The sequence below is a fragment of the Rhea americana genome, unplaced genomic scaffold (genome assembly GCF_003343005.1).
Source record: "Rhea americana isolate MKP2758 unplaced genomic scaffold, rheAme1 scaffold_203, whole genome shotgun sequence".
NCBI classification, from domain to species: domain Eukaryota; kingdom Metazoa; phylum Chordata; class Aves; order Rheiformes; family Rheidae; genus Rhea; species Rhea americana.
Genome location: NW_028186184.1, coordinates 358,024 through 374,951, shown reverse-complemented (window position 1 = coordinate 374,951; position 16,928 = coordinate 358,024). Strand labels below are relative to the sequence as shown.

Here is a 16,928-nt window from a genome sequence, read left to right as displayed (position 1 = left end):
CCACTCCTGGTACCTGAAGATCAAAGCTGGCTTTTTCTATTTTCTATGTGCATAAAGAAAATATATTTTTTGACAACGTATCTTTAAAATAATCTTTTAAGAGGAGATTTAAATGTCTGTGGGACATGCCATTCACTGACATGGAAAACACTAAGTAAAATGTGATTGACTGAAGGAAAAGAAGAACATTTGGAAGTGATTTTAGCTGAAAAGCATTTGAGTGCGATGCACTTGCAGTATGGTTGCAAGCAAATAAGCACAGACTCTTTACTGCTGTCAGAAAACTGGCAAATAACTTACCACCAATGAGGTGCTTTGTTATGTCTCATCAGCAGTTCTTAAGTCACTGGCAGCCTCAGGGCAGGCGAATGACTGTAAAATAATAGCTTACAGAAGTAAGCCGCTAAAATTAGTGATACTAAATGACGTGTTTTTTTTGCAGTGATACTTATTGTGATATAGTTTCTATATATAGATAGGTAGACATAAGGAAGAGTGTGTCTCTCTATGTGTATATATATAGAGAGAGAGATTTGAATGTAGTATTTATGAAGAAGAGAACACATTTTATTTACTTTGATTTTATGTATATTGTTTTCTCTCATGTTAGTTCTACATGATGCTATAATAGATCAAGTTTTTACTGTTTTGCAAAATGATTTAGCTAGCATGGTAGCTAGCATGGAAAATGTCAATGCTCATGGGCCTAGGAGACTGTTTAGGAGACTAAACATTGGTTTAATGCTTTAATTTCCATAGAATTTATGGTTAAATTCTTTCTAAATTAAAAAATGGTGTTAAAGATATTTTCTCTTATCTGTTTGCTACACCTAGTTTTTCCCTTGCAATTCAAATCTAGTTTCTGATGATAGTGCTGAAGTGAAGATTCTACCAGCAATCACCAGATCTGAGCCATGTGATTAGAGCAATGGAGGACCATAGGCAAAAATATCATGACTGCCTTGTGGAGTTCCATCTTCTCAGCTCAGGATGGCAGAGTTGGGTTTGAGGTTTGGGGGATAGCTACAGGCTAGACAGAGCATTAGACTGCAAAAAGACATGTAAAAAATTCTCACAACTGTCTAGTTTTTAGTAGACACTGACCCCCACTGGAACCCCAAACTGGAGTAAACTTGAATTCAGATCTGAATTTGTAAGCAGACACACTGATTGTTCCCTCTTGCTGACTTTCACCTTGCAAGTTTTGCTGAACAGCAAGATTTCATCCATCCAGGCACTCGAGTTTCAATGCATTAGTAAATTTGTATATAATAGCCTCTGTGCAAATCAGATCTCATTTATAATACTACTCTATATTTTTATCCAGGACATTTTTGCATTTCTTTCCTAGGCAGGCAATCTAACTACTTTCTACTGAGTGCTACAGATCAACTCTCCATCTCTGCGCATACTCTGTTTAAAAAACACCCCCGATATATAGAGCTGTGCGCACGAAAGAGCCATCTGCTCCCATTACTCTCTGATCTGTGTCACATATTTAACACAGGTCACTTCAGTGTGCAGATTAGATCCATGAAAATATGGACCGTGTCTCCACAGACACTTCCTAGTGAGTACTACCTGGTTTAGGCTATCCTTACATTACCATTGCTGCTCTGATGGCAGCTCACAGACATGAAGCTGAAGAACTGAAGGTAGTGCAGCTAGAACATTACACAGCCCAGCACACCTAACCCTCTGCCATTTCTTGTGGAGAGTTTCAGCCTGAAGGGACCTGCTATGCATCCATTGCTGGGAAGTATTCATAGTAACTTCTACAAAGCTACGTTGGTTGTTGTTTAAGCAACAGCAAGATAGGAATCAGGGATATTCTAAGAGCAAGAGATAAATACCTGACATATATTTGGTCTACAAACCACTTTCTTCTAATTTAATCAGACATTCTCAAGTCAAACTTCTTTAAATTTATCATGTGTTTCCTCCCCTTATTTCTGTATCTTACTCCCACTGTCTGTTGGGTGGGAAGAAAATGTTTCCTGCCAAACACAAGAAGAGGAAATGCAACTAAAGAAATGAATGCAGCTTTCATATGGCAATTAAAACTGTAGTTGCTGGTCCCTACAAAATCTCTGCTGGGACTTAGAATGTCTGCTAATATCAGGTATATCAAACAAATTTGTTAAAATCAGTGTCTATTAATATTTGCGAGCATTGTCTACTAATATTAGTATCTTATTTACTTACTAATATTGATATATAATTAATACTGATATTGTAAGTGACTATTCATATCAAATTAGATCAAATGAAACATTTAATTTAGCCTACAATGATTTTTTTGTTTAACTCAAAACCACAACAAAGAATGACTGTTTTCAGGTAGAGCTGATATAATTAGCATAGAAAAATATATTGTCAGTTGTATAAATATATGCTTGCAACACTGTATTTATAGACCTAAAAATGAAAAGGCAAACAAATTAAGAAGCAGCTCTATTCTGTGATTCCAGAGGGATTTAGGGAAGTCTAGCACTTGCAGTCATCAGTCTAAGGGTACATAATCAGACTAAGAGTACGTAAGCACCTATATTTAGGCATTTATGTTTGAAAAAAACCCAGACTGGCTTGAGTGCTTGTTCTTTCTATGTTACCACTTCCTCACACAGCAAGTCAAAGACACAAAGACAAAAACGTGTTTAGGAGACATTCTGCTCTCTACCTATTGCATCATCAGAAACTTCCACAAAAGCCTGCCTAACAACACGTCCCGCTTTGCTTTTGAATAGAAGCAGTGAATCTTTCCCAACCTGCCACTATTTGCCCCTTCCACACTCCATGAGTCAAATAGAATCACTGGAGAATGCCAAGCATTTTGCAGGAAAGAGGAAGTGACTTGAAAAGACAGAGTGCAATTTTTATCTTGGGGAAAAAAAATGATTCCGTTGGTAGAAAGGACACAGAAGAGATATTGATAGAGTTCACTTTGTGAAGGCTGAACTCACATTCCAGTGAAAGCTTTGGCTTCCAGGTCTTTAGGGTCTTCTTGTGTGCACAGCTTTTCATCCAAGAGGTTCAAATCTGTCAGAAAAAAAGGGATTCTTATTTTTATTACATAGACTGACCTTGCAAGCTCTGTTGTTAGAGAATTCATTTGGAAGAGGAGTAACCTACACCAAGAAAAGACTGGACTCAGCTCTTCTACATCCCTCCTGGTGGTCCTGGTCACCAGAGAACACATGACCCTCCTCACTGTTTTACTTGTTTTTGGTCATCCCTGCCACCTGAAAAGACTCTAAATGATCACAGCCAAGAACACAAATGATTCCCTTTGACTTTTGTGTTAATTAGACAAGGCAATGAGTCATTGAAGAACAGGAAAGAAAAACTTCCACCCTGCAGCACGGAGAACACATTCTATCCCCTGCTTTAAGAGTAAAACACAGGCAAGGGAACTATTTACTTCCATTTCTTCAGCAGTGTTTCAGTAGCTGGATTATTGCATAATTTTTGTTTTGCTCGTTACACAGGAATGATTTTAACAGGGGTGAGCATGGAAGGTCTCTGCTTGTGCCAGTATCAGCTCCGTCACTGATGTTATCCTACAGAAGGAGCCGCAATTCCATTTGCATAAATCATCTTTCATGGCTGACGGGAAAACACACAGTGCCAAAATCAGATAATAGATTTGCAGTTCCCACAGGCAGGGGTTGGGATGAGATATTGGGGAAAGTGTACATGTTGAAGGGATGCAGGGAGAACTTGGGAAAAGCTTGTTCACTCCCAGGAACAGAGTTCCAGAGTGCCTGGTCCTTTGGGCTTGTACTCGTGTCTCAACCTTTTTATCTACTACCATTTCTATTACATCTCATTCATATTGTCCCAGTGAAACTGTGTCATACTGGAGAAAAAGTACAGATAAAGAAGAAACTCTAACTCTCAGAAGATATACTGAATTTTTCTTTCATTACAAATATACAGCTCTCTTAAAGTGATACTTACTCTTAGCTCAAGGGCAGGGTTAATCACATAGGTGGAGCAGGCTCTTGGCTTCACTTTTGACCTTGGGGATTTCTGCAGTTCTGTTACTGCCACATTCAGGAAGTAGCATAGTCTAATGGAAAGGAGAGTAAGGAGTCATTGATTTTACTTGGGGATTTGAGGGGGATTTTTCTTTTTTTGCCTAAGATATTAATGACATTTCAGCACACAGCAAAATTAGAAAATAAAGCTGCAAATAACAAAGTGGGATCTCTAATCAAATTTTAATTACTATATCTCTGCATGTTCATACCTATATAAAGACACAGAGCAAAAGATAGAGCAATCCTAAAATAGAAGAACTAGCAAAAAACACATTCAAAGTAAGCTGATTAAAAGTTCAACATCTACAATTTGACAACAGTGAAATCACACTGCTAATTTAAAGAAAATATAAACAATAAATATCTGGTAAAATCCTCTCCTTTCTCATGACATCAAAGAATTAAAGGTATTTTTAATTAATTTCTATACAACATAGACCTAAGGAGAAGCACCATTTTGAGTCAGAACTGGTATCTGTTGTTAACTCTTGACACTGAGTAAGCGGTAGAAGAAACAAGCTTAATAATATATCTTTTCTTGGACCAACTGATACGGTGATGGGAGACATGAATTTTCACTACAAAGTCTCTTTTATCAGGTAAACTCATGACAAACGGTGCAGAGTAAATTATAATACTTTACAGACTAAAGATAAGTTGTGTTTCAGTGTTCCTTTGAGACCTCAGAGTTTGGGAGAAGTACCTCTATACAGCCACAGATCACAGAAACATAATCTTTGAAGCTGGAGATGACAAGCAGCAAAGGTCATCATGGTCAAAAGGATAGCCATTTAACAGTGCTGAAACAGAATGGCTTCTCTTAATCACATGCACTCCAGATGGATTAAAAAACAAATCTTTGTTTAAGGAACAGATCAACATTTGATCCTCAGTTTTCCCTTGATTTTTTTCCCTTGAAAGATAAACATTCAGCATTCATGCAGCAAGGCTCCTAACAGAAAATACTATAATATTCAATGTTATCTCCCTTTGTAAAAAAACTAGTATTATTGTAACTGAAAAAGATTACAGAAAAACATTATTTAAAATTATTTAATTATTATAAAGCAAACAAAAGCAGCTGCTTTGAGTAGGTCATAGCATTTTACTTGCATACAAATCTTCTATTTTTCATTCCTCAAAATGTGTGGCACAAAAAATGCAGAAATGACTTTCAAAGCTGCTTGTAATTAAGTATCTATATCCCCCAGGAAGCTTTGAACACTGCAGCCTCAATTTCTTTGCTGAACGTGACAGCTTAGAGATTAATTTACTTCATAAGATGCTACTTCAACAGACAAAAAGAAAAGAACAAAAAATTAAAATCAGTAGCATCAAAATAATGCTGAGGTAAAATCCTGACTCCAGTGAAAAATGAAAAGTTTTGGCTGGCTTCAGCAAAAGTGCCTGATTTTCACACTTAAAATCTTACATGTAGAAGCAATCACCATAAACAGAGATAAGAAATCAAGTATCTCAAACACAGATCTGGCATTCCCATGAAAATCACATATTACCCTGAAGAAAAAAAATATATATAAGATAAATGTAACCAAAAACATCATAAAGTTTTATTGCCAAATAAGAGTATGCATTATAAACCTCATAAAACTTATAGAAATTTACAAAAGAAGTTCAATAGCACATATATTATTGACATATTTTAATAAAATAATAAATTAGTTCATTTGCAGGATAAATAATTCCTCAGTCATCTAAGAAGAAGTTTCACAACAGTCATGTGACTCATTTTTACTGCATATGGGAAATTCCTCTAACGCAATCCACATGCTAGCAGTGCAGATATCTTGGGCATAAAACAGTATATAAGCAACATGGATTACCCAGTTCAGGCATCAGCAATCCTCTGAGACAAGAGAGCTCACTGCTCCAAAGAATCAAAGCTAAATAACAAAGGAGAAAACTCTTGTCTCATCATGAACGGCAAACTTGTGGCTGTCCTGGCTCTTCTCCTGATCTCAGCAGCTACGTCTCAAGGTAAGTAAATCCTTCCCAAGACCCACATGGCTGTAGTATTTTCTAGGCATCTACTGGGATGCATGTCTGCAGAGAGATACTTTTACGCTTGTTTCAGCTTTACTTTATTCTGAAATACTTTCAGCAACTTCTCTTTAGTCAGAAATTTACCACGTAGCCCTCGTACTGAAGAGTTACTGACATCTTGTGGAAAAAATTTTAAGGAAGCTACTTCAAATCTGCAATGTTACTATATTTCACTTTATACATGTTTGGCAGACGTTTGGCAGCATCTGCTTCTTAAAAGTGTTAGAATATTTCCCTACCTTCCTATACAAAGGATAGTATCTTCTAGTTTATGATCTCATATTTGTTAATTGATGACTATATTGCCTSAAGCAAGTAATATACAATTGGGAATGGAGAGTAAACAATATGAACATATAAGCATAGACACACCTCAAATTAATGAAACAATAAAAGACTCTATCTTCTTTATAATTGCCTGTTTGCCAATTCAGATATTGAATGATTCAACTAACTGTTGAGTATGGTCAGGAGAAGGAACCATAAAATATCCGGCTTCATTTTAGAGACATGTGAATTTATTTTTAAATGTACACTGGCTCCTCTTAAAAGATAAGCAACTGATTGTTATACTGTGAGGATTTAGACTGCAATGTTTTAATCTCGAATGATGTTAAATAGAGCTGTCATGCTTTATGTCAGATAAACTGATGATAAGAATGCCTCTCAAACTACAATATTCCTTTTCTTCTCAAAGGTAGGGCCCTGGCAAGGATGGGAAATGAGCTCCGGTGCCAGTGCATAACCACTCATTCGAAGTTCATCCACCCTAAATCCATCCAAGATGTAAAGCTGACGCAAAGTGGACCTCACTGCAAGAACGTGGAAGTCATGTAAGCATCCTTGCAAGACTCTGTCTGTTCTTTAACTATACTCTGTGCTATGCTGCTGCAGGGACTTCATGTTTCATGAGGAGTAAGATAGCAAGCAGGTGGACGTGATTTAGCCAGAGCTGCTTACTCTTATAAAAGACAAAATATAAGTACTACATTATGTTTTTCATAGTTCTTATCATTTTTCATATCCTTGAACTGATCATTATTTATCTATCATGGGACATATTGAATAGTTATTCTAAGGTGGTAGAATATGAAGTACAAAGACTGCTCAGTTTTTAATAGACAAAGTAACAATTTAGTTTAAATCCTGCAGGCAAAACTCTCACTAAAACAGTTTTGTACCAATCTAAGAAAGAAAAATCGCTATGAATGGATTTAGAGAAATGCTGAGACCAATCTGGTCTTGAAGTGCACGGAACAGAGACTAAAATATTTATGCTATCAAGCTCCTTTTTTGTACAGAGGTTTCAACCTTTCTTTAAAAACTCTTTACTAATATAAACAAAAGAAAAAAAGATTTTCTATCTATATATATGGAGAAACATTTTTGGGAATCCATCAGTGATTCAAATGCAGGCACACAGACTCACAAACTTCTGTATGATTTTACTTTCTCAGCTACGGAACACATAAAATATTATGCCAGGTTCTGATCTAGAGCTGAGTGAGGTGAATTTATACTAAGTTAGTACATCTAAAAATGCAGTATTGCATTATGAGAATAAAACAGATCTGTGTAGTAGGTGCCTGAATTTTCCTWTTTTCTTTATTTTGCAGTGCTACTCTGAAGGACGGCAGAGAAGTGTGTTTGGAGCCCACCGCTCCCTGGGTTCAGCTGATTGTAAAGGCAATTTTGGCCAAGTAAGTCCCATTCACTCTCAGTTAGGGCAGTTGAGTGGTAAACCTCCCCCCAAAAGCCAACTTACAGGATTTCTTAGCAATAGTTTCTATTTTCTCTTACTCGAATTTAAAGAACAGGGAGGCTTGTTGTTTAATTATAGGATTAGGCTCTTTTTCTGGCTCTGCTGTGAGGTCCTTATTCTAGAGCTGGTCCCACAGGAATATGCCACTAGTAAAGATACAAGTACCAGTTATCTCCATCTGGAGGCAAACGCCCACAGAAGTGTTTGGTTCCCATTGAAAAATGAGTCTTTAAAAAAAATTCACCTTCCTCTTGCTCGCAGTACCATGCGTTAATAATTCTTATTTCCAAGTTAATGAAGTTCTTGATGTGAACAAATAGAGAAACTCAGGCCACGGAAGTTTCCTACCTAGACGCCCAGACATGCAAACCCTGGAATTTCAGGAATTACTTCTGAAACATTGTCTTTATTTTCTTTGTGCCTCAAAATAGCAAATAGGGTTTGAAACAGACCACTCATCCTTAACTGTTCATGTAATGCTAAGCAATGATAATTGTTCTGTGAACCTTCTAAATTATCTTCTTCCCTCAACTCTTAACAGGGCTCAATCCAATACTGATACACCACTCTAAGAAAAGTCAAGACAGAAGAATCTCAGAGCTGCTCCCACTCTTCCATAGAGAGAAACATGTTGGGGAAAGCGTCAGTCAGCTCTCAGGCAGTGTATCACCTACCACCTCCTGCCTCACTGTTATTAAGCGAACTGCAGATCATTATATTTACTTATTTATTTATTTATTTATTTAACTGCATCTATTTAAGGAAGTCTCTCAGAATGTTCAGTGTTGTGTGTGGGACATGCTGTTTCGTGAAAATGAAGACATTAGATAAGAAAAGTGGTTTGCTAAAGGAAATGAAGATCTTTTGGAAGCCACTTCAGCCAAACACAACTGATTAAGGGCAATGCACTTGCAGGACAGCTTATTTACATTAAGCCTAACTGCTTTGCTACTACACCAGCAAATTGAAAATCCTCCTGCTCCCCCGGAGCGCACTCGTATGTTGTGTCAACAACAGTTTCCTCAGTCACAATCAGCCTGTGTTTAGGCTGTTGACTGTGACTTTATGATTTTAGATATAGCCTACAGAATCTGTAAGACAGTGTTTTTGGTACTTATTTATTGTGATTTACCATGACATTTATTTAATAATTTCTATGCAAGAAAGAAAAAAGCTGATAACTTATTTCATTTCTACTGGATTTTTTTTTCCATTCCTAATTTCTTAAGTATGTAAAATTTCTTAAGTATGTACAATATTTCACAGTCCCATTGCTTTGTATAAGTAGTTAGTTGTATGTCTAGTTAGTTATTCTGCTAATGGAAAAAATTGAAGCTCACATACCCACCCAGAATTTGCTTGTGAGAATGTCGTTATTCCTATCAATATACTAATAAATTTTTTACATAAAATCTGTTATCTATTTGCTGTTTTGGGTGTGTTTTTGCTTTATTTGGAAACAGTTTGCTTTGTTTTCTAATCTCTTGTTTGCAATCTAAGCCCAATTCCTGCAGCTGAAATGCTGATTTGTAGCAGATGGAGTTAATAACTCACCCTGTTATGGTAACCTGACATTACTGAATGCAATTGCGAACTCTGAGTTCTGGACAGAGTATAGGGTAAAACACTCACTCTCCTACCTCCAGACTATTCCCAGTCCTTTGCCTTTCTCTCTGTTGGGCTGTAGGGCAAGGCTACTTATTTAAGTTTCCTAAACAGAAGAGGGTTTTATCCTCAGATGCCTAAACACTGCAAGTTTCCAGACCAGCCCCAGCKTTCTAAGTCTTCACTATACCCAAAAGGCCACTATCTGACTGTCAAGATGGGAATTTGTGGTCTGTACTTTTGGTACCAAATATCAAGTATTAGCCCTTGCGTAACAACTGCTTCCTATTCTGTTTCCTGAAAGTCCTGAGTATAGTATGCCTTCCTTTTTTAAAGGCCAGGGTATTCCTCCCTCTTGCACACAGTGGCTGATGCTTAGCCCCTTTGGAAGAGAAGCACTTATCCTGTATGGTAATACCAAGGAAGGATTCTGGCAGATTAACTGCTGATACTTCAAACTATTTTCACTCCCATCTTCTGTCCCACTTGGGATGTTGGGATTACAGCCCCCATAGGCATAATGTACCTTCCCATGAAGAGTCCTAGCACTGTATATGAGACACTAGTGCAAACCAACCATCTTTAAAAATTCCAGAGAATTGTCAGCTCAAAGTGTAGCAACAGCCAAACAAAAGCAAACAAAATGTCCAGCATCATCAGGAAGGGAACTGAAAATAAGAAAGGGAGGGTATTGGTTTGCTGCTTTATACAAAAATTTGGTGTGCCCGTATCTTGAGCGATTTGTGCAGTCCTGATCTCTGTATCTCAAGAAGCAGGCAGCTGCAGGAGAGGACAATGGTAATGATGAAAGGGATGGAACAGATGCCTTAAAGGAGAGACTATAAAAGACTTTCAGTTTGGACAAGGAGGTGAGAGAAGAAAGGTCCTTTTACTTTACAGAGGAGAAGGCTGCAGGGAATCTGAGCAAGATTTAAAAAATCAAGATGGCAATGGATAAAGTGAACACAGAACTGCAATTCATCAATCCTCAGTATGAAAGCTATGAGGCACCTGATGAAACATGYAGGTTAGTGTAAAACAGACAACACAGTGACCAGCTGGCAGAAGGTTAATAGGATCAGTTATGCAAAGGAATATCCAGTGACATACTTCTCTCGTTGCCAGTACCTGCTACACCGTGGTACTGTAGGTAAAAGGGAGTTCAAAGGCAAAGGTTGTATGGTTGACTACTGTCCCTGCTGGCCACAGATTGGTAGGTTAGATGGACCACGGCAGTGGCCTATGGGCCATTCCACTACAGGACATTTTGTAAATTCTGTATTCTGGCAAATCCAGCACTTGTGAATAATTAGGTCAAGTTTAGTTGATTTGAAAACAAATTGTTTATGTTTTTCTCTCTTCTTCATTGTCACTTGCTGAAGTTAACGGCAGGAAGCAGAAAATTATGGAAGGAACAGTCCTCCTGATGTCACTGCAGCACAGCTGAGCTGGCGTCATGGTTAACATCTGTGCAGAGCAAATGCTGTTCTTTTCTGACCCACTGTCCATCTCTGTTTGCCCACTTCATAATCAAGGGCAGAATGCCATAGTAGCAACAGATCTACTTCTTCTTTTGGGAGAGGAAAGGGTCTCAGATTTGGGGGATTTGCCAGATGGCTCAGTCTGTTTGGCTGAAAGGGTCTTAACACATAAATAGTTGCTTGATAAAACAGTAGCACATCTTATCTGGACCAAGCTGTGCAGCAGAAGACAAACGCTCAGGAGATACAGAGGGAAGTCTGTTGCATTACAGCCAGCAGTTCTAAAGTAGTTGTTACCTATTTACCTGATGCATGCACACTTTTATTTCAACTTGCCTATGATTTAAATATTTTTAAAACAGCAAAACAATATCTTCCAGGTAACTCCATGGTCATAAAATACGAGAGCTGTCTTCAGCTTGCTTCTTCCCAAGATCACTATCCAGTAAGACTGGTTTCAGTCCTGTCCCCAACCCATATTAGTTTTGCCTCAGTTTGAGGTGTTCAGTCACTTGAACTGTTGACCTGGACAGTATGCAACACAAGCATCCAAATACCAGGTCATGCAGCAGCCATATGAAAAAAAACAATTTAAGTGTTTATATGTGCATATGTGTGTATAATTTATCAGAAAATGGACCAGAACCTGAGGAACAGTCAGGACATTTGCACCATAATTAAAGAAAGACTCTTCAGATTTCACCACAGATATCTATATATTCTTGTTCATCCTCTCATCTTCCAAATTGTACATAAGCTGCTTTTCTTCTTGGCCCCTCATACCGCATCTAAATTGTATTACTACAATCCTATTAACAGGCCATTCCATGGTGCGGCAGCCATTCGTATTCACCTCCCATTCATTGCTCTACTGCCGTCCTCGTAATAAATGTAACACAGGTGTCTGCACTGTCTTCCTGTCCTCAGCTGATTTCCTAGTCCCTCATTTCATCTTCCTTTCAAATCACTTTCACTTCCTCCTTCACCAATATTTTCAGCATGGGGGCAATAGGGCAGTAACAACAACAAAACAGCATCAAAACAACAACCTCATGTCATTTCCCTTATTTTTGAACTCCCCCCACTGCTTGCTGCAGTTCTGTTCTTGTATTGTGAGCTCTTTGAGCCTTGAACTGTAATTTGGTCCACTGAGTTTCAATTATATTGTTCTTAAAATAACAAAAATACATTGCTCTCTAATACACAAATGCTGAAAAAATATATGAAGACACTGAAAGAAATATTGGAAAATCCCTAGAAAATATTTTTAATTCTTCCTTAAAAGAATACAGAAAAAACAAAGAGTGGTTTGCTGGCCCCAATTTTTCTTTCTGTGGTGAATGTCAACTAATACAAACATCCTGGTTATCAGGATGGGTATCACCCAGTACACCTGGGTATCAGGTGACTGATGCATTAACCTTGTTTTACTTTCTGCTTTATGCATTCCCATTTTGGAAATGATTGCATTTCTTATGTTATCACACAACATGGGAAAACCCCAGGAAAATGATGCATAGTGTTGGCTTGATATTGCAGACTTGTTCCAAGCTTTGTATTTATTCTTGTTTATAATAGCATATTATGACCGACTCCACAGGAAATGGATCCTTTTGAAATCATACAGACTAAAAATTCCACAGACATTTCTGAGTCAGCAAATAGACACTTTGGCTTAGTGTGCGAAAGTGAAAAAAATAAGAATTTTGCCACAGTAGAAGTCTGTGTTGTTTATTATTGAAAATCATTGTGAACACTTATTTTTAATATTAACTAGAAAGTTAGCACACAGATTTCTATTAATTTCTGTATCTTGTGACAATGTGTAAGCACACTTTGCTGGAGAAGTAGGCCCATTTATTTGTTTTGAACATGATTCAAAGATTTCAGGGATTTTTTTAGTGACCCACTTCCTACTGAGTATGAGGACTTATGAAAAATCATTGTCTGTTCTTATTTCACATAACATTCATGATTTTATAAATCTCATCATATTTTCTTTCATTCATGTCTTTTCCAGGCTGATGAATTCTTGTCTGTTTAATTACTCATGGCAAAAATGTTTTGCATACCTTTGAGCATTCCTGTCACTGTTCTCTGTATGTTTTCTAGTTCTACTATATCTCTTTAAAAACGGGATATGTGAGTAATACTCAAGAAGTGGATGCAAGATGAACATAATCATATTTTCTATTTTTTTAATAACTCCTTCCTGAATAGTTCCCAAAACTCTGCTTGCCTTTCTGACTGCCATTGAACACAGTTCTCTAAAAATTGCAAAACAGTGACACCTACATCTACTCCTTCAATGGCAAAGGCTAAATTACAAATCTTCCTATGCATGTACAGTTAGGTTATATGTAATTAGGCTTACTGATAGTGAGTTACACCTGCCCTTTCATGAAACAGGCAGTATTGGGACATCTTTAATCACTAGTTGCAGGTAGACTTTGATATACCTATGCTCAGTAATTTTGCATCTTTAACAAATGTCACTAGCACCGTATTTTCTAAATAGTTCATGAATGTGTTGACCAGGAGAAGACCCCATTGTTGGCAAGCTCAATCAAAAATTATCATCTATTCATACCGTTATTTCCCTCTATTTTAACTGATTATTATCCTCTACTGGATATGAGAAGTGAGACTTTCCCCCGCAAAGGTCACACTAGCTTCTCTAGTCCTGTCAGCTTCTCCTATTCTGTACTAGAAGGCAAGGAAATGGGAAAAATCTGTATGTTCTCCCTTTAGAGATCACTATTTTTCATAGATATACATCCTAAAAATTTGTGGAAATAAAAACTTATTAGACAAGTAGCTTGTTCTGAGAGCATATTTGGACTGAGTTAATCATCTTCCCTGTGCTGAGCCTTCAGTTTCCAGAGAAGGCTGTGGAATGAGGAGAAGTAAAGAGTGTGTTTTCTGACTCAGCTAATACAATTTGCTAGAATTTCAAAACCAATTTTTAAATATTGAAGCAACACTCATACTGAGTGAAAACTACTGCTGCTGATGTTGATCTTTTCTGGGTTTTTTCTTGCAACCATTTGCTGGAATAGCAATAGCTCCATAACTCATAAAAGGATCAAATGAGTAACTTCACTGTCTAAACTAGCCTTCTTTATTAAAAAAATTAATATTGCTCACTTCCACAGAAATCATGAGATTTTAAACAAATTGACCACAGAGACAGTTCTCTTTTTCCTCCTGTTTTTTAGTCGTTGAGGTCTGTAGGTGAGGCTACACTGAACCCCATTGTTATATTGATTAAATACACCCGCTTCCACAGGCGGCCCTCCAGTCACTGTTACTAATCTGAGCGGATACCTGAGGGCTGATACAACTTGCTTTATTAATAGGACTTGGACAGCTGCATTTTCCCATGAGCAGAACTTGGACAGCTGCATTGTCCTGTGAACAGGACAGTCTGCCAAGAACTGACCACCTGGAACCACATCTTTGTTTCATCCGAACCACATCTTAGTTCCACCGGCTGAACAAAGCTTTGTCGTATGACTTGTGGTCATCGCTGTCAGGTATATCTATAGGTAAGGGAAGGGGACTTACTCCAGGAGAGATAGATGCAAGTTGCCTCCTCCCTGGTTAGGGGATGCCTGACCAGGAAACTCCTAGAGGTTGAGAGCCCAGATTGTTTGGTGGTACGTAGACTCCGCTTTATTTGCTAACTATTGATTGATCTTTCTTTCTATCCCTCTGATACGTGAATAGCCTATGCCTGTGAATTAATAAATTGTATCCTACTCGTTGCTTATTTGTGTTGTGACATTGCTTATAAGCATAACAAGGTCACATTTTTAAGACTGAAAGCAGACAAGAGAATCAGAAAGATATCAAAAAAGATTCTTATCATCATTATGCCTTCAGATAGGCCTGCTAAGAAATAAGCTGGCAATAAAATTGTGAAAGCTTGAAACACTCCACACTTCTATTTACCTTGAGAGAACCACTCCAGAAATATTCCTATTGCCTTTTTTCCCCTATTTATTACTTTATTATTTATTATTTATATGGTTATCACTTAGAATACAGTCTTCTCTCATATCCAGGGACACGGATTTCATCCTCCTCTCTGCCTGCAGTTTAGACAAAGTTAGGGAAATAAAAGTATTTACGGTTCTTGGTTTCATATCTGTTCTTTCTTAAAACCTTTGTTTTGCTATGAAATTGAGATTGAGGCAGAGCTGTGAAAATGAAGAGAGGAACTGGAACGAATGACTTGTGCTCCCAGGCTTAGGAAAGAAGAAAGCCAAGCTTGCGGGCTGGCACCTCTGCCCTTTGAACTATCCCTTGGTCGATTACAGACCATTCAGATAGCCCTGATGGCACGAACCAGATTTGTATTGTATTTCAAAGCAGCAGCGAATCCAGTTGTGCCATTAAGCCTTTTGGGTGGAGAAAGCAGGTACTGTGTGGTAGGCGCTAGGATTACATACTTGGAAAAGCACAGGTATTTGGATGCTAGAAGTGTGATTGATTTGAGGATGCTCCCCGCAATACAGTTGCGGGATGTTCGGCCTTTCAGATCCTGCTCAAGCCTCTGCCCCTTAGGCTACTCTCTTCTTCAATGCATCTCTCTTCAGTAGTGGTGTTATCACAGGATACTTGATAAGTTACAGGAATTGGGTGGTGCCAGGCAGAATTTCCCTCCAGGAAATACTGTATGACTTAAGAGAAAGATAAATGTAGCAGATGATAGGAAAGCAAGCCTTAGTTCTGAGAAGATTTTTTTATTGACTTCTTGCGGTGTGTTCTTTCCTTCTCTACTGTTTGATGAAATGTATGACACATACGGGACACACATTTGCCTATCCTCCAGAATATCATTTCTGTTCTCCCTTTTGACAGACTTTCACACACTCAAAAGAGAAGTGGTATCTTCCAAGCACAAAAAGGGATCAAAGAACATAAGACAAAACATCATCTGCCACCATCCCAACCTGGCTGATGACAGAACTGTGCTGTATCCCTTCCCATATACCCATCCAAACTGAAATTTTCCAGGGTGTCTAAGGGACTTAAGATTATAAGCTCCACTGATGTTTCAGCTTGGATTTTTCCATTAAGATAAACTACCCTAAATTCATGTGAATTAAAACTAAAGAGGGTTCTTCGGGAAAACCTGGAAGTATGTAGCTAAATTTGTAGGAAGCTTTGAAAAGAATAGCCAAAATCCATTTGCAGAGACAGTCAAGATGCTTATATTTACACAAATCATCTCCTAGGCTGACAAGAAATGACTCTTGACCACAGGAAGGGAAGCAGTCATAACAAAAGAGAGGCCTAATTTCTTGATTTGTTTAGGTGGGCCCCTCTTTCCTTACAATGTGCTTAAATCAAACAAAGCGGGTCATTGTAGCTGCTTTTTTCACACAGGCAGAAAAAAAAACCCAGAAATTAGCTTTATAGTTAAATCTGCAACACTGGGTTTGAAACATAATTGTAGCATTTCTGCTAAAACCACACATCCCATAAAAAGCACAGAGTCTTAAAACTTATCAATTGTTATTATACTAAAAATTCAAAATATTAAATTGTAGAAATATGAAAATATGTTGTCCAAGAAAATGTTACTGAAATCACTATGCAAAACTATACTGCTGATAAATTTTGAATTATTTCTTTCTATAAATTATGTATCTCCAAAGTTCTATATCTATCATTCTAAAGTGTGTATCTCACTTTTTTTACATTTCTTTCATTGGCAAGTTTTCTAACGCAAACAGTAAGTTCACTGCAATCCAGGATGAGATATCACTCACATGAAAATTTTATCTTTTACAACATTTAGGAATTTTCTGTTACATAAATAACCACAGAATTTAAAGAGTGCAACGAATTACACTTCTCAGATGTCCATAATCCTCTAGATCAACAGATAGCCCCACAGACTGAAATTTTTTATCTAATCACGAAGGACATTGCTGCTGTTCTCCTGATCTCAGCAGTTGTGTC

At 37.6% G+C, this 16,928-nt stretch overlaps 1 protein-coding gene and 1 long non-coding RNA gene across 2 annotated transcripts in view; one reads left to right on the top strand and one right to left on the bottom strand.

Annotated features, from left to right (window-relative positions):
- Positions 1-319: 319 nt before the first annotated feature.
- Positions 320-16,928, bottom strand: part of LOC146596308 (uncharacterized) — a 43,503-nt gene continuing 26,894 nt past the window's right edge. The window contains exons 2-4 of the long non-coding RNA XR_014895765.1: positions 3,961-4,072; positions 2,964-3,039; positions 320-372 (exon numbers count right to left, since the gene is read on the bottom strand). This is a non-coding gene — a long non-coding RNA (uncharacterized LOC146596308). The remainder of the gene's footprint in view (positions 373-2,963; positions 3,040-3,960; positions 4,073-16,928) is intronic.
- LOC146596309 (interleukin-8) lies at positions 5,876-9,284 on the top strand. The gene is made up of 4 exons (XM_085304105.1): positions 5,876-6,041; positions 6,805-6,940; positions 7,724-7,807; positions 8,411-9,284. Exons 1-4 carry the CDS (start codon positions 5,981-5,983, stop codon positions 8,439-8,441), a joined length of 312 nt encoding a protein of 103 aa, XP_085160231.1. The 5' UTR covers positions 5,876-5,980; the 3' UTR covers positions 8,442-9,284.